Source organism: Pseudopodoces humilis, chromosome 3 (genome assembly GCF_049639895.1).
Source record: "Pseudopodoces humilis isolate 2021_Gansu_Grassland_sample_001 chromosome 3, ASM4963989v1, whole genome shotgun sequence".
Lineage (NCBI taxonomy): Eukaryota > Metazoa > Chordata > Aves > Passeriformes > Paridae > Pseudopodoces > Pseudopodoces humilis.
The window spans coordinates 108875477-108894206 of record NC_142202.1 but is presented as its reverse complement, the minus strand read 5'-3'; the positions used below and the strand labels follow the sequence as shown (position 1 = coordinate 108894206).

Below are 18730 nucleotides of genomic sequence, written 5' to 3'. Positions count from 1 at the left end.
TCTCTGCCCTGTGCTTGTAGCACAACCCAACACTGAAATTTAAAGCCGTATCTCCATTTCCTTGTAGTTGATGTGGGGCACCCAATTTTACTTATGTCCTGTGCTATTTCAAGGTCAAATGTGGGAGGTATAAAAATGGTGTAGGAAACCTCAGCAAGAGGAGAAATTTCCCTTTGTAAAGATATGGTTGATTCTTTGCTGTATTTTGGAGGCTTCAATCACATTTTTGCTGTCTACCAACCAAAGGAATTCATGCAGCAGTCAGATGCAAGCCTTATGCAACATGACAGGTGCTAATCTTTCAGGAAATTCATCCTACATCCCACCCATTAAGGGAATTTTATGTAAAAATGGTTTAATGTCTCTTTAAAGGTGTCAGCAAGCATGTGAGGACCACACAGCTTGGGTTCCACTGCAAGTAATGGAGTGAAATTGTCTGCATAATTATTTTGGTTGGATTGAGAATCTGCAGCCCTCTCTTGCTGCAGGAAATAAACCTCTGTTAAAACCATATGGCAGAATTCTCAGAAGAGACGTGAGTACAGGGCCACTTCTCTTTCACATCTCTAGGCAGAGCTGGAGAAAGTTGTTATGTTTGTGCATAATTAATCCTTCTTTTTCCCTGTGAGCAGACAAAAAAATGTCATTTTTAGCACGTATGAGGGTGCTGGTGTGTTTGTTTGCATACAGGCACACGTCCTCTCTGGAGCAGAAGGAATTGGGGCTGCCTTGGAACAAAATTAGAGCCATGGAAGGAATGTGCCATCACGTGTACACAGCAAACCTGCATAACTGAGAAATGCCGTCACAATGAGCTTAAATTTGGGATAGGCAATGGGACTTTCAGTGCCCACAACCAGTGGAAAGGATGTTTCTTGGCTTTAAATGAGGCCACTTAATGCACATGTGAAGGGAAATGCAAAGGGCAGGTTTTAATTACAGTTCACCTTGGAGCACAAGTCCTGTGAGGAGCAGCTGAGGGAGCTGAAAGGGCTCAGCCTGGAGAAAAGGAGGCTTAGGGGGACCTTATTGCTCTCTACAACCCCCTGACAGGAACCTGCAGACAGCTGGGAGTCAGTCTTTTCTCCCAGGCAACCAGAAATAGGACAAGAGGACATGGTCTTAAGCTGTGCCAGGGGAGGTTTAGGCTGGACATTAGGAAGAAGTTCTTCATAGAACGGGTGATTGGGCATTGGAATGGGCTGTCCAGGGAGGTGATGGAGTCACCATCACTCAAGGTGCTTAAGGAAAGATTGGATGTGCCACTGAGTGCCATGATCTAGTTGACAAGGTGGTGCTAGGTCATAGTTTGGACTCAATGATCTCAAAGGTCTTTTCCAACTGAGTTGATTCCGTGCTTCTGTAGAGGCCAAGGTGTGAAAATCTCAGAGTTTGGTAGCAGTTAATTTGTCTTAACTGTCAAGTGAATGAGCCATGGCCTTCACTTTAATTTTACCAGTAATGGTGTGCATCTATTATTTTTGTGAGGATTTATACCCAAATCAACAAGAAAGCAAGAAACGTTACCAAAATGTTAGCAAATAGTAATACCAGCCATTCTCAGATGTTTATCAAGAAATTTTATCACAGAAAAGCCAAACAGGAAAAAACACTTTTCAGTCTCAAACTGAGTGATGTGCTGGAAGCAAGTTACCCCCACACCTGGTGAGAGTGAGGATAGGGATTGATATCCTGTCCAAATCCTGGCCATGAAATATCAGTATCATGGAGAAGGGAGTGTATATTACAAGACATGCAATTTTAAACTAACGTCATGTCAGAAATGATGCCTGTTGCTGGGGGTTAGACTTGACAGCAGATACCCTTGGCAGTAGATTGGTCATCTAAATCCATCAGGCATTAGAAATAGCCTAATGTTGGGCCTTTGATGCAAGGGGACTGTTAGAACATGGAATCTTTTATTAAGGGAGGAATAACTTATTTTAATTTCAAAACTGGTGAAGGATGGGGACACTGACAGCCAAACTCCCTTGTGGTGCCAAAAGGAGAATAATCCCATGGACCTTGTGGGAAGCTGGAGTGAAAGGACAAGGAATGATCCATTCTACTTGGAGAAGAGTTAAAAACCAGATTTCTTCCTTTTTCATAGTGCTGAGCTCTCTGCAGACTTTTAGTGAGAAAAATCACTTTCTTTTTTTAAGCTTTGACTTCCTCAGAGTTTGTGTTGAAGCTGGAAAAAGTTTTCCATCCCGCTTTTTTGTTGTTGCCTTTTTACTTTATTTAAATTGGTTAAGACAGATGAATTTTGCTTATTAAAAAAAACAAGGCAAGGCACCACTAGGAGATATCCAACTTGTTCAACATCACCAGGGTTACTCGTTTTACTTTTCTTGGACAAAAGGGAAGAGCACTTTGCGTTCTATTTTCCATCATTCTTTGATGGAATTAGATCAGGGCTGTACTTAGAGAAGAAGGAAACTCTCCTGTCTAAGTGTTGTCCTCTAATCCAATGGCTGGAATGTGCCTTATTTTCTTTGTGTAAAAAAAGCAAACAGTGGTGCTAAAATGTAGACTGGAGAGCTCGTATCTAAATTCCATAACTGAGGGATCAAGTTTTGGTCCTGCAGACATAGAACTGTAACCATTACAGTGGAAGCAGCTGTATTATTCCTTAAAATGAGTCATATGACATTAAAATCAAAGCAAATACTAAAATTTGAATCTGTACAAGCTGTAAAGTCTTTAAGGCCAGGCTGTCTCCCACTGAAGATGGTGGCAAAGCCTCTGTTCATGGCTCTGGCAGATGGCTTGGGCCCCAGACAATCTCATTTTTCCAGTTGTAGGGTCATACATTTTTATCCTCTGAATTAAATAAGGATTTGCCACCCGCACAGTAAAAGCCAAAGAAAGAAACTTGCTTTAAATAGAATGAGCTATTGAGGTGCTATTAATAGGATGGGGATAATGAGTATTTCCAGAATTTAAGTACTTCAATGTTATTTCTGCCTGCTTTAGTAGAGCAGAATGAAATATACTTGCCACTCTTGCATTGCAGGGATGGTTTCCACTGGTGCTCAGTAGTGGGCGTCCAAACTTAATGACGCACCAAAATATTAATAAAATAGAAATTATTCAAAACACCTGCCAGTGATAATCCAGTATGTTTTAACATCTTTCCAAGCTGGAACATATACATATACATATATATACACTCACACACACATACACATACATACATATATATCTATACATACATATACACATACACATATACACACATACATATGTGTGTGTGTGTGTGTGTATGCGTGTGTGTATATATATATGTACATATACAGTTGTATGTATATGCTTGTGTGCCCCTTGAAAGCTATGAACTACACAGCTGCCCATTTGGACAACTTCTTTTTTTTATAACTAGGCACATTCAGCTGTTGTTTCCTAGATTTTCCCTTTTTTCCAGAGGATTTCACCCACAGCATCATAGAATCACAGAATGGTTTGGGTTGGAAGGGACCTTAAAGATCATCTTATTCCAAGCCCCTGCGATGGGCAGGGACACCTTCCATGATCCCAGGTTGCTCCAAGCCTCATGCAACCTGGCCTTGGACACTTCCAGGGATCCAGGGGCAGCCGCAGCTTCTCTGGGAAGCCTATGCCAGGGCCTCCCCACCCTCACAAGGAAGAATTTCACCCTAAAATATAATTTAATTCTCCTCTCTTTCAGTTTAAAGCTATTTTCTCTTGTCCTATCACTCTAGGCCCTTGTCTAAAGTCCCCTTTCAGTCATGCCCAAGCAGAATCCTGTTTATCAGTGAAAAAATGAAGTAGTTACAGCACGGTAAAAGTAAAGCTTGTGGACTATAATCTTCTTTAAAAAATCCAGTTGGGGACTGTGCAGGTCAGGGGCCTTGTGACAGGTCAGTGGTTTCCTTGTATCATATTGTGTCCTGTCTGATGACCAAAAGTTAATATCCTCTGAGTTCTCCTGGTGTGTGGGCAAGGGAGACTCATGGATTCATAAATAAAACCCAGGTCCATCTTGGACTGATCTCTTCCATGCTTTGAGGAGACCCCCTCTTTCTCCTCAATCTGATATGGCTGGAAGCAGTAGAAGAGGTATTTGGGGTTTCTGTGGGATGAGCTCCTGAGTAGTTCCCTGCAGGAGCAGGGCACATCTTTCCTGCAGTAGCTGCAGCCTTTCCCAGGCTTCTCTCGGTGTTCTCCGCTCTGTGAATGGCATCACCCACTGCTTGTGTTGGCCACCCTCCAGCTCGGCCTCACAGGCGCATCCCCCACCGCCCGCATTCCTGGGGATTTGTTACCTTCTGGTAGCCAAACACGCAGGCAACCGGGGCAGGGGGCGAGATTTATTCTTCAGGACTCTGTTTTCCTATTGTTTTTAAGTTCATGGGAGGCTCCCCGTCACTAAACAAACTTTAACAACTGTCGGCAGAAGGGTCAGCCCCCTGCCAGAGCCCTTCACAAAAATCTCACATTCCTTGCGGCCAAATGCGGTTGTGTCACTCCCCTCCCTCCCCTCTGTCCCTCCTGGGGCTTTTGTAGGAGTCATCACCCCTGAGCAGGTTGAACACCTGGCTGTGGCACTGAATTAGAAACCTGCAGAGCCCATAAGGACAGGCTGAACTTTGGCCAGCAATGTGCATCTCATGATTTTTGGGCATGGTGCTAATAAACAGCTGGTCTCAGGTAGAGGCAACCGTCCTTAGGGCTCAGGGGGGGTTAGTGTGAGATTAATGTATGCAGGGATGGAGTTTCTGTAGTAAAGATGGGATTTGGGTTTGTGTAGCTGACAGTAGAAAGGAGCTTCTCTTTCCTTTCCACCAAAAAAAACCCAAAACCCCAACAGAGCTAATTATGAATTAAGCACTTTCAGGAAGAATAACATAAATAATGAGGCTGCCTTGTTGGAAAATCCCAGGATTTTACAGTCCACTTCATTGAAGAGTTCCCTATGCTCTCATAGAAGACATAGCTTGTCCAAAACCTTTGCTTCTGGGTTTAGTGTTTGGGGTTTTCCCCCAAGAAATTTGTTGTTTTGGTGTCTCGGTCTTCACACTCATGGAGAGAAGTTTTAACAAGAGAATGGCCAGGGCTACTCTTTGTGGGACCATCTCTCTTTGAGTAACCAGCAGACACACAAATAAGAAAGCAACAACCAAAACAAATCATGGATTAGGATCTGGACCTTCACTGGGGATTTCAGGAATACTCTCAAGAACTGGATGTGAAATTTGAGTTTTACTTGGTTATATATTTCTCAAAAACTAGTGGACACTGAGAGTCCTGCTCTCTAAATTAATGGTGGAGTCAATCATGTAATGTCCACTGTGAGGCAAAGAAATGATAATTATTCTGAAGTTATAGTTGTAGGAAACCCTGGAACTGAGGGTTTAAGACCATCATTCCCAAACCCCCACGGGTTCTCTGTAGTCAGAAATAGCTGAGCAGACATTGCCTGCATTTTGCTGTGCCCTTTCATGGCAGCTCAAGGTCCTGAGCTCTTTGCAGCATCCCTCAGTTAGCAGGAGCTGCTGACTGCATGGACTCATGTTCAAAGTATTGTGTACGTGACTTCCCCAAGCACAGACAATCACTCAGCCCAGAACAGTAGGGCTAAAAGAAACCTCAGGCGACCTAGTCCATTTTTCCTCAGAGGATGTATTAGATATACTTAGATCATCACTGACATCTGTCCAAATTTTTAAATCCTCCAGTACTGAGCCTTCCACTTACTTACCAAGTCTGGAGTTTGTGGGTTTTTATTTTTCCTTTATACTTAAAAAGGAGTTTGCTAATACTGTACATTAATCTCTTAAATATCTTCTACCTCAGCTGAAGGCAGCTTTTTCTTGTGCTGTTCTCAGCTGACACAGAGATCAATCGATTACCATTTTCTGTAGAAAACATTTTACTCTTATCATGTCCTTTCCTGCTCGTCTCTTTTCTAGACTAAACAAAATGTATTTCCTTCGACTTTTCCATGTTGCTCATGCTTTCTGAATCTGTTATCGCTCCTGTTGCTCTTCTCTGGATTCTCTCTCATCTGTCTGCATCTTTCTTAGAGGGTGGTGTCCCACACTGGATAAAGCAGTCCAGCTGATGTCTCACCACTTCTGAGCAGCCTGTAATAGATACCTTCTATGTCTTGTATGCAACATGACCATTAATCTTTCCCAGAAATGCATTTACTTCATATTTTTGAAAAAAAACCAGAATGCCATTATTGACTCATATTGAACTTGCTACTCCCTTCCGCCCCCAGATCTGCTCTGCAGTGCTGCTGGTTAATAGGTTTGTCATTGTGGTGCATTTGCCTTTTTGTTCCAAAGTGTAACACAAAGCACTTTTACTGCATGTCATCTCACTAATGACATGGCAAGCACAATTTCTCTTCCTTGCTAAGTTCGTTCTGAATTCTGACCTATTTCTCCAAGTCTGAAGATTCTACCTTACTGGAAGTCATCTAAAGATTTTATAACTGTGCTTTGTATCACATCGTCCAGGTTATTAAAAGAAGTAGCAACTATTAATTGGCTGAAGATATGTAAAATGCCTTCCATTTCAATATCAGTAATGATAGTGAGCAACTTTGTCACACCAAACCCTCATCCATTCATCCTCTATGGCTGTGTTTTATCTTTTCTGTCATAGAATCATAGAATGATTCTGGTTCAAAAGGACTTTAAAAACCTTTAAAAAATCTCATTCCAACAGTCCCTGCCACAGGCAGGAGCACATTCCACTTGACAAAGTTGCTCAAGCCCCATCCAACCTGGTTTTGAACACTTCGAGGCTTGGGGCAGCCACAGTTTCTCTGGGCAACCTTTTCTAGTATCTCACCACCCACACAGTAAAGAATTTCTTCTTAATATTTAATCTAAACCTACCCTTTTTTTTTTTTCTCTTGAAAACCTAAAAGTAGAAGTCCATCCATCTCAGCCTCCACCTGAGCCAGAAATATCCCTGCTGGCATTGGCAGGGAAAGGTAGAGCATAACAAGGGTTAAAAACTGCAACTCACCTGCAGGATTGTTGGCAACATTTTCAGGCCAGTGCTTCTTCTCTTAAGCCCAGCTGCAGTGTTTATGTGCTGCTTAAGGCTGTCCTTCCTCACAGCTTGCACATCATGTAGGTGCTTGTGCAAGAGCTCTGAGTACACAAAAAGTTGAGTGTCCCATGTAGCATGAAAGTTGCCCCATAAACCCACTCATTGCCAGCAGCACCAGACATTTTATGCATTTGCAAGTAAAAATAAGAGCAAAGAATAGTGTTAAGTGAGATTTTTATTGGGAAACCACCAATTCCTTATACCTTTCAGGAGGAAGAAAGGGAGGCATCCATCAAACTGTCATTACAAATTTGATGCCACAAACCTAAGCTCATGGAGCCGCCAGGAATCTGTAAACCTTTTAAAGGATACGCCTGTTTTTGACATTCAAAATAAAAAATCTTTATAGATTTTTGTGGAAAACACTGATGGGCCAGCAGCTAAATGACATTTTTCAACAGTCAGACAGACTCCACACAAACTGAATAGATGTCCAGTTTTAGAAGGACAGGTAATTACTTTCTGTGCTATGCCCAGGAACAGAAAATACTTGGCCTGTTTTACTTACTGAGTAAGAAAAGATGTTTGAGGGTGGTTGGTTGTTTTTTTATTTTTTTCTCTTTTTCCTAAAGGCTGCTATATCCTGGCTTCTGCCTCCATATAGCCTGAGTGTAGGTGCCCTTTATATAACAATAACTTGATACTACTCAAAATACTTGGCGCTGCAAGCAGGGGAGTGGAATGCAGTAAGAACACTTTAGCAGGTCTGAGGGTAAACTCCAGTAGTTTTGGAAGGACAGGACAGAGTTTCAGTGTGTGTCTCTCACTTACTTGGCATTTGCCGACAATAAGAGCACAAGGATTAACATAGCAGACTCCGTTTATTACACTTGGGTGGATAAAGCAATTATCTGTCTATCACGGCTGTAGTAAATTATGCAACAGCATTAACATGGGTGGATACGTGGATAAATGCTACTCTGCCACAGAGGGTGCTGATACACAAGATAATCCTTCAAGCTGAACTTGTAAAGACTGTTTTCTTTCAGAGTTTAGATCATGTTACCCACCAGTGTAGATTGAAACAGCAACTTTTTTGCTTTTTAACCACATTTTCAGGTTTCTTTAGCCATCTGAATTGTATTAGCAAGGTTATTTTAGAAATATCCTGCTTTATTCAAGTTTAAACAGTCTGCTTAAAACCTGCTGCATGGATATAAACACAGTAGTTTTCTAACACAGCAAAACAATCTGTTGAAAGATAGCAAACACACACATCCATCCATTATTGCTTAACTGTTGTGTCTTCCATGCCTGAATTCATGCTGTAACCGCAGCGTTCAGCGTGCAGTGCACTCCTGGTTTTGGGGGTGTAAAACAAAACCAGAAATGAAAATGCACCTATTGATGTCTAGAGAGCAGTGCAGCATCCGAGAGCTCTACACTAGATTTAAACTAAGCGCCTTAAGTCTGTTTTAATGGCTGTGTTTACATCATCCCCCCCGCCTTCTCATTCTTTTAAAGTAATCAGGTTTCACAAGCCTTAAAAAAACCATCCCCTCCTGCCAGCTGGAGGGAAGCCAGTTCAAGGAGACTTTTTTTCTCTCCTCCCCTTTACCCCCTTCTTCACTATGATCTTTACTGCCTGGTGCTGCAGCAAACAAGCAGCAGAAATTGTGGGATATTTGCAGGACAGCTACCTTCTTGGCAGGGGTGGAGGGGGGAACCTTACTCCTCAAAGATTTTGCTGCATTCATGAGGATGATAAATCAGAATGAGGAGCTCCTGAGCTTTTTGGGACCGCCCTAGCTCTCCCTCATCCCCGCTTCTGATGAAAAAAGGGGGAGGAGGAGGGGGAGAGTGTAACAGATACCAGCATGCAAAGGGAACTCGGGCAGGGACCGAGACTTGCGTGACAGTCTCTGTTTATATGAGTTGTCTTTAATGTCTCCAAGCAGCCATGCCAGCAATGTTTAGCTGGTTTCCTGGCACACGTGAACACAGATTCCTTTATGTTCATCAAGGATGGATAAAGGTGAAGGCAGAGCATCGTGGTGCAAGGGGATCCCACCTGCTCCTTCCTTGACCTGGCCTGTTTGGGCTGATGATCCTATGGCATGTTGCTCAAATTTGCAGAACAAGCTTCAAAATCCTAATCAGAATCAAAAAGTTTTTCAAAAAGAAAAGAGAAAGGAACAACCCCACCACTGCAGCAAGGAGAGACCGCGTTCCTTCACCTCAGTACAGAGTCAGAGCAGAGGGCTGCATGAGTCCTGCAGCTCTGGGATGAGTTGGAGGGTAGGAGGGAGCTGGTCCAAAAGCAAGTGCACTCAAACCCTTTCCTGTTCAGCCTGTCCTTTTCCTCAAAGCACCGTTTTGGTTTCATTAGTTAAATATTACAATTTTGCTGCTTTAACACACCTTTCCCTTTGCATGCCTGGCCAGCTCGGCCCTTGCCACCTGCCCCCATCAGTCTCTCGGCTGCCAGACAAGCAGCCTGGAGCCCCACTCCAAGGAGGCATTTTTCACCTCTCTGTATAGAGAAATTCTATGAGCAGGAGGTTTTTGCAGCTTTGCAGCTGTTGCAGTTTGCTGAAAACCCCTGGCCTATGGGTCTACCTTTCAGCTGGGTCCATGCTCTTCATGGCCCCCAGCTGAATTTCAGAAAGCACTTTGTATCCTCAAAAGTTTTCAAGTCATTCCCACGGGTACAAAGGGACACAGGTTACACCCCCATGGGTCATTTCTTCTCACCCTTCCTGCACCTTCCTCCCTCCAGCCTACTCTTTTTGTCCTGTGCTGGGCAGGCCGAGAGGACATTTCCTTTGCTCCCAGTAAATCAATGGGGAGATGACATTGACACCAGAGAGGCTCCACAGGCTTGGCCTCAGCGCTGAGGTTCCAAACTCCCTCTGCCTCTGCTCACCCAGAGTAGGAGCCATAGCTCTGGGAAGAGGATAATGTCACTGGTTTTCAGGATCTGGATCTGGCCCTTTTGGATCCATACCAGTAGTCTGCAGAGCAGGGGTCAGGGAGGACAGGCTCATTAGGATTTTGGCAAATGGATACACATTAGGTCTGTTTCACAGGAGCTGAGTCCCTCCACAGTGTGCATTCGTTGTCTTTATTTATTTCCTTTTCCTCTGCAGTAGTTTCAGGTACAGGCCTTAGCTGCTTTGGGTAAAAAAATATGCCTTTTTTAAGAACAAAAAGAGACAGGGGCTTGTTTTCTGCCTGCGCCTGAGTGACTCCTGTTGGCACGAACAGGGCTCTGTGTACAGTCAGGAGAATGAGCTCCCAGTCTAATGCAAACTGGTGCCCTCAGCTATTTAAAAAACAAACTTTTTTTAGTTTTTTTTTTCATTGAGTGAATTAACTACAGTTACTGCACCTATGTAGCTCCTTGTTTTATGAACTATAAGAACCTTTCCTATGCACAGCCTATGGCCTAATTATGTAATTATGTCTCTTGGGTGGATTATATTTTTCTTCTCATAATTGTGTCTTTACCTAAGAGACTGGAAGGGTTCCAAACTTTTTCCTTTCCTGGGCAAAAATTGTTTGGCTCTTGTGTTTTGGGGTTTTTTCCATGAACTTTGGATTGGGTGCATTCAGTAGGATTTGGTGGGGAGAAACCAGCCCTGGGTGACAATTTGTCACAAGACAAGGGACACAAGAGGGACCCTCATGACTTTCTTCAGAGTTTTTTTCCTTGCAAAAAGCTGATGTGAATCTTCTGGTTTATGGCTCCCTTACTTTTACCTCCAGTGCATAGACTGACACTGCTTTGGAGTGACATCTTGCTGCAGTAAAGTATTGTCTGAAATTTGTAACAGAACAGTGAATATTTTTGCTTCATGCTGAATGCTTAGCATTATTCAGTCCCTCCACAACAGCTGTTAGGAAGCCTTAGGCTCAGGTCTCCACTCCTTTACTGTGGTATAAATGTGGGTCCCTTGACTTCAGCTTTATCAGCCTGTAGCTGAATTCAGTCAAGCCCATATAAGTACCTTTCAGTTACCCCTGATCCACACAACCAAACAGGATGAAATGCAGGTAGGCCTGCAAAGAGAATTTAAGGAGAATTTGTGATGAAATTCAGAAGACAGGCAGCTTGTCTTTTTTTGTAGTGTGAAATTGTCTTCTACAATGTGCATGCAGAAGAGTACACACTACAATGTACAGTGGAATGCTGCTGGTGTTCCATTAAAAGAGAAAAAATCAGATAGCTTGTCTCAAAGACATATAGGGTTAGTAGGAAAAAATGTGCCCACTCTTTACCTTTTTAAAGCACTTCACCTTTGGAGAGCAGTGGGAATGATCAAAACTTGGGTTCTTGATCTCTGTTGTGTTTCCCTTGGAGTCAAGAGACAGAGGTGCACAGACTAAAAATTCACAGGTCATGAAACAGGTGATTCTTCTTCCTTCTTCCACCCCTTAACCTGAAGAAAAATCTCTTTTCCAGTGGGTTCACTGCACCCAGAGCTGTAGAAATTCTTGGTTACTAGCCCTGGAGTTCAAAGAATTTTTGTCTGCCTTTTCCAGCTGTAGTCACTCCATGGAATGACTCCAAACTTCACTATCTGGTGCTGAGTGCACTCATGACATAGAGCAAACAGAAGCCATGGTGGTATTTCACAAAGGGTCATCACCCTCCATTCTGCTTGGGATGTCCCAGAAAATGTGTCTCCAGCAGGTGAGAGCCCAGGCTCTTACTGCCATCACCCTTCTGCCATCCCTTGGCTCTTTTATGGAGACACCTGACTCCCACGATTCTTCTTCTTGTTAAGGCAAAAGCAGAAAAAGATAGAACTGGGTGATGACTGAAAATAGCTAACCCAGTGGAGACTGATAAAAGCATCTGCTGAAAATCTGGTAACCAGATCTCCTGGGTACCAGAGAAAAAAAAAAGCCACACAAAAAAGCTGGTGGGTGGTGTACACGGTACAAAGAAAGGGAGTCCCTGAGTGTCAGCATCTGGCAAGGCCACGTGTAGCATAATCTGATTAGTTTTCAGTTCCACACCCACAAGCTGAAAGATAAAAACGCACACCCCTCCTCCCTGAGGAGGTAAAAATCTTCAAGCATCAACACCACATTTACATTCTGCAAGTCAGCCTCTTCCACAGTCCAATTTACATCTTGCCTTCTCCAGCAGAGCAGTGGAAGTTCAGTGATGAGAGACGAGCTCACGTCCCTTTCCAGTTACCACATCCAGCAGACTCGAGATTGCCTTGCTTTGATCTGGGAGACAGCCCTTTGCTTAGCTTAAACTGAAATGATTAAGCTGGAGATGAAGGCTCCTCACATCTTCTGCCATGCCTGGGATGTGATAATTGAACATCAGCTTCCATGGGCCACACAAACATGTTCTGAGGCTGTGCTGGGCTGGCAAGCAGAAGCAGCAGCACAGGCTGGCTGCAGTTTTCACTGACCTTATAGCACTGATTTCTGGTTTGATTCATGTAAAATGGCCAAAATTGACACTGGAGAGGATTAATGCCAATGTTTCTGTTTCCAGAAACTTATACTCAGGTCGGTGTTTGGCTTGAAACAGCTGAGTAGCAGTGAAAGATCAGAATATTTCTTGTTATTTTGGAGCAAACACTGGATTTCTGATATCCAGCATGTTTTGTATTGTGCCAGCAGACAAATCAGAACAGCTTGTTTAGCTCTTGACTGTGAACTCTAAGTTTTTCTCATCTCTTTCCCATCTCCTCACCTGTAACCTGATCTTTTCCAGTGGCCACTGGGTCCCATCCTTAGTCAGAGACTCATGTGTCAGCTTTCATTTATTTTTGACAATATTTTACATCCAAGACTGCTAATGTCCACAACCATTTTTTTTCCCTCCAAGCCAAATCCATTCTACAAACTCATCTTTGCCACAGAGCAACGAGCACTAAATGCAGTGTTAGAGGTATTGGGGTAGCTGTTACACTGTTTTATTCTGCTCTTCACATAGCTTTTATATTGCTTTTTCATGTACTCAGTGCTGCAGCAGATCATGGATTCTCCCTCAGCTATATCAGGGTACTTGCTACCCTAATCTTTTTTCCTGAAATAAAATTACGCCTCAGTACTGAGACTGAGGAATACAGCTTTTCTTAGCACACTCCCCTGGGATCAGGAATTTCTCTGTCAACGGACACATATATCAATGAGAGATGAAAAGCAGCTTGTGGAATGAGTTTTAAACATGTATCACATATTTCATTGCTGCTTATGTGCTACTCCGAAGTCTTTTTAAAGAGTTTTCAGTCCATACCTCATGGCTCCTCCATACTTAACAGGATTTTTTTTTCCCCACACAGAAATCAAGGCAGAACATTTATTTAAGTTGCCCACACGCCTTTGTGAGCACCTCCTGAATAAAAAGGTTTTGTTGAGTTTCCTGCTTACTTTCAGTGTGAGCACGTCTCAGCCTTTATCAAAGCAGGGTAACCCATAACGTGCAAAGCTGCAATGTCATCTCGTCTCCCTGGGATATTTCACTCGGGGACTGCGGATCCTTCTGTGGATCCCTTTGTCACAACATGACTCCGTGTTGCAACCCTAAATTTTAAATGTCCAGAAGGGGAAGGCAAGGCTGCCTTTGGCCCCTTGCTGGTTTCTGGGGACTTGCAGTTCCATTGATGCCTGGGGTCTTCCAGATGTGCATAGAGCTCTCTCTTCCTTACTCTTTTATTTTTATTTTTTTTTGGGCGGGTGGGGGGGAAGTGGCAACACCCAAACCCACACATCTATAGATCATTTCAATTCAACCAGATGTGGAAATATTTTTTGTTGTTCCTGTATTTCCTTTGTCCTGTATGTTCCCTTCTTTCATTTTTTTTTTTTTTCCCTGCTCTGTTATCCAGAGCTCTGCTATAATGCACATAATTAAGTATAAACTCTCATCTAACAAAGCTATGTATGATCAAACAGAATGTGATGGAAACAAGGCTGGGGGTTATCTGGCACAGGTTAGTGCAGGAGTGGTGGTGACCTGTGTAATAAATTATTTATCGAGTTACCTGAGGACCGTTGAAATAGATTATGCACCAGTTTGTTAGTGGTTCTTTAGTTAAAAGGTCACTACATGAACATAGCACAGCATTTTTTCTACAGAAATCCTAAATAAAATTCACTTTGGGAGTGAATTCATTCCCAGCTAAAATCAGCTCTGGTGTGTGAGACTGGAGATGGGGCTGACACATTTGCCTTATTTTGAGATTTCACAGAATCCCAGAATGGTATAGGTTGAAAGGGGGACTTAAAGATCATCTTGTTCCAACCCCCTGCCATGGGCAGGGACACCTTCCACTATCCCAGGTTGCTCAATTTGCCAAAGCATGGTCAGGAATGAACAGAAGAGAAAAGGGGAGAAAGTAGAAGTCTAAAAAACAGAGTGGAAAATATGACTGGCAAAGGGAAAAGCAAATACATAAAAATTATGAAGGAAAAGAAGAGGGAGAAATCCCAAGAGAATACTGTTTGCATGTGTATGTGAAAGCAATTTCTTCAGATTTATCAGCATCCAACTTGTACAAATCTTAGTTTAAATGGATTTGGAATATAGTGCTGAAGGCTAGAGCTTGGATGTAGCCCTGTTAATCACGCTGCTGTTGTGGAGTTTTAACAAGCCCACCAAAAATCATTCCCTATTTAAAGTGGTTGATACTTTCTGAAGAGAGGAGTAGGCACTCATGGCAGCTCTAACATGGAGCAGCACTTTCTCCCTAATGAGAAGTCTCCCACCTACCCTGTGCTTTTAGACTGACTCATTATGGGGGAGAAAACCCAGACTTCAAAGTACCAAATTATGGGTCAACTAATTAATTTTTTTAAATTGCTAGAGAAGTTTCTCCAAAGTTAAATCCCATCAACTTTTCTCTCATCTCCCACCTGAATCCTTCTCTGTGCAGAGCTATGATTTCTCTGAATCCAGTTTGAATTTATTTAGTTTGGATATTGCATTGCCTCTGTGTCATGATGGCACTGTGGTATCAATTAGGTGGTGTGAACCATCTCAGGACTGTGGTGAGAATTACTATTATAAAGCACCTTTTCTAGCACTGGTAGCATGATAGCTCAATCTCAAGATTCAGTGGCCTCATTTCTGCTTCTAAAATGAATTAAACAGTATTGGAATGGATTCTATGGCCCAAAGATAGATAGGAAAATCTTCCCATGACTGCAGAGCTGAATTCTTTTAGACTCCAGACAGATGGCTACATTCATACTGCTGAGGGACAACACAGATTATCTCAAGCCACTGGTGATTATTTGGAAGTCTTCAAGCCAAACCCTACCAGGGACCCTTACAATTTTTAAAAGCATTAAAATATTTCCCCCCCCCCAGTTATTGCTTGTGCCAGTGCCCCAGAACTGCTTATAGGGGTGGAGGCAGATGTGGTTCTGGGTTGAAATCAAGGGGTCTGGGCCCCCCTTTTAGCTCTGCCAGAAGCTTTTTGCGTGACCTTGATCTGTAACTTAGGGTAAGCTTCATTCCATTTAACATTGACTAATGGCAAGGGTGTCTAATTAAACCAGTCATGTGTGCTCCCTCTCTGATCAGAGAAGGAAGAGAAAGCAAATTCAGGAGGTGAATCATGCCATTTTAAGGCGAGTGTCAGAGACAAATGAGATTAATTGCCCTCTGGAAGTAGCTATTTCTTTCCATTAACTGAAGAGGAAGTCTACATTAGAAGAGTTTAGACTAGATGCCTGATTTATGAATGGCTGAAGTTAAGTAAAATTAGTCCTGTCCTTAATCTCCATGCATGCCTGTTTCTCTGTGTGCTGAATGACAGAAATAACACCTTCTGCACCTCACAGTTGGAGGCACCATTGGAAAAGAACCATCCTTCAGAAAGAAATTAAACCTAGGAGCAAAAATGCAGTCATTAGAGAAGCAAAGCTCTTGCTTATGAAACATCTAAATGACAACATGAGCAGGACCATTGGGGGCATCCCAGTACTTTTGCTATTTTGCCCCTTCATATTTTGACAGCAAAACACCCCTAAATGAGTGTTCCAAGTGTATCCAGAGGCAGCTGTCCTGTTTAGGGTGAGTGCAGTACGGGCACTGAGGAAGGCTGACCATGCAAGGGTGTGTAGGACCCAATCCTGGCCTGCAGCCTTGGAGGTTTTCCTTGGATACTGCTCTTCTCAACTGACAGGGACTAATTACTTTTTGGAAAATCTCCCAGAGGAATGAAAGCTAATGAGTAACTATAACAGAGTTAAAGAAAAAAAAAAAAAAAAGGAGAAGAAAAGCTTGCATTTTTTTAGATTTTCTTAGCACAAATCCACAACATATAAACCAGGCATGGAGTAATTGTCCCAGATGATAAGTTGTATGTACGTATGAGGCTGCTTTTCGAAGGGAAAGTTTGCCTCTTTAATTACATTGGGTAGTTAAAGCAGGAAAAAAAAAAGAAAAAAAAAGGAAAAAAAAAACTTGTGTGGGTGTCCTGATAAGTGCTTATTTTGATCCAAATTGTAACATGCTACACGTGTATGGGCACAGCCGTGCTTCACAAGGCTTTCACCAGCACAACCATGACCAAAACACAACCCCTTCACAATGTCTCTGTGGTATTGGGGGTAGCTGAGATACCTGTAAATCCATTAAATCTAATAACAGGTCCTTAGAGACCATTTTGGGGTTTTTTTTTGGGGTGTGTTAAATTACTAAATCTTGTTATTAACGCTTTTATTTTATGATTTGCTGTTTCCAGGGCACAGACAGAAGCTTGATGACTCTAAACCTAGTTTGTTCTCTGAACGCCTCAGTGATTTAGGGCGCATTCCTCATCCCAGTATGAGAGTAGGGGTCCCGACCCAGAGCCCACGGCCCTCTCTGAACTCTGCACCAAGTCCTTTTAATCCACAAGGACAGAGTCAGATTACAGGTAAGAGACAGAACCATAGGTTTGACTTGCACAGGCATTGGTAGTAATTGCTTATGGATATTTGTGTCTCAGCTGCAGTCAAAGAGGCTGTTACGGAGTGGGGGATGTTCTCCAAGCAAAGCTAGGTGGGAAGTAGATTTTTCTATAGTGCTTGAAGCTGAAAATGTCTTTTCTTTTTCCTTTTTTTTTTTTTTTTAATATCTTTTTACCATAAATCTAAAATAGTCAATCCAGGTCATTTGAGTAGGGATCTGGTGAAATTCTAACTGCCACATTGCTCTGCCTTCTCCATGTTGCAACAGTACCTTTAGTATACAATAGAATGAACATTTTTATTCAGCCTTGTTATTTTGCACTCATGTTAAGGAAAGCAGCCAGCACTTAATGGTCTTTTTATCAGAATAATAATACAATCTTCTCACATGGTGGTTCCCTTCTACCACCAGTGCTGACCATGGTTACAATAAACGAAATGGGTTATGGAGAAATCTCCAAAGGTTGCTCGTGAGGGTTGTATGCAACATTTATGATTGCATGCTGAGAGACAGATTTCATTGTGCTGAGAGAAATCATAAAGCACCCACCATGTGTCACACATTAGAAAGCTGAAATAAGATGTTTAACTGCAACTATGCCAGAAGTTTGCAGCAAAACTGAAGCCTACAAAATAAACCAAAGTTGTTTTTTCTAAAGTCAGAGCTCGTTAATTTTTCAAAAGAGTTTCAAAACAACTTCTATCTAACTTTGGGCATTTCTAGATTCTAAATTTGTGCTGACATGTTCGAGTCTATCCAGGATGTAAAGAGGTGTTACCCCTGAACCAATTGTTAGAATTGTTGAAGAACTTCATCTAGATGCAAGTCTGTCAACAAAGCTCTTGGCTCAATTCCCTAGACCTATTTAATACTCACTTCTGCTGCTACAGTTGCATCCACAGCAGAGTCCTTTGCCATCATTATACACCAGCATTCTTTTCCTGGTAAAGCACTCCTAGTATAGACATAATCTTTGAGTCAACCTAGGAAGATCTCTAGTTTCATGTTTCAAGTGGTTTTGACATGATACCAGCTGAAACTCAGTGGTTTTAACAAAGTGTTGTGGCTTTCTTCTTCTTTCTTTTCCTTCTTTTTTTAAGTTCAACTGGTTTATTAATTTGCAGTAAGAAAGAGAAGTGAGTTAATTTGAACCCAAAGTGTTCAAGGAATTTCAACAAAAAAACTGTTCCCATGAGCTGTGGCGAAGTTCTCCTAGATCTAGAAATCTAGCTTTAAGTAGTGTAAAATGTTTATAATATATTAAATGCGTTGATTGTACCCATTACATGCTACCTGCTGCCCCCCAGCTTCCCAGAGCAGGTTTTTTTGGCTAGGCTTCATGTTTTGTTCATTGGACATGTGAAGTCAGGGCTCTTGTGCATATAATTTTCTGGTAAGAACTGCTGAACTAAAACACAGCATTTTTTTCTAACCTAGTCTTCTGTCTGGCAATGTTTGTAGACATAGTTCCCAAGAAATCCAGGCTATAAGCATTTTTTTTTTCCTTCTTCCTTGTGCCTCCATAATTTACCTATTGTGCAATACTATATCTATGAACGAAAGAGGGTGAAATTCTTCCTGACCCCATCTGGTGATCAGCTTATGCCCTGAAGCACAAGAACTGAGATCCCCTTGTAATTTTCTTCCTAACTAAGTGTAACCTCATATGCTGCTCTCCTTCACATAAATGCCTCCTGTAGAAAATGTTCTGCTGGCTTTGATTAATAGACTACTTCTCTGCCTCGTTATGAGGCAGCAGCAGCA

General features: G+C 42.3%; 1 protein-coding gene across 3 annotated transcripts in view; it reads left to right on the top strand.

The window, feature by feature from the left end:
- The window catches only part of RUNX2 (RUNX family transcription factor 2), a 218109-nt gene that overhangs the window by 96695 nt on the left and 102684 nt on the right, over window positions 1–18730 (top strand). For 2 of the 3 annotated variants that reach the window (XM_088052743.1, XM_088052742.1), the window contains one exon: window positions 16758–16931. The exons of the other annotated variant lie outside the window; for it this stretch is intronic. In XM_088052743.1, coding sequence (XP_087908869.1) covers window positions 16758–16931 — 174 coding nt within the window. The remainder of the gene's footprint in view (window positions 1–16757; window positions 16932–18730) is intronic. 3 annotated transcript variants of the gene reach the window in all.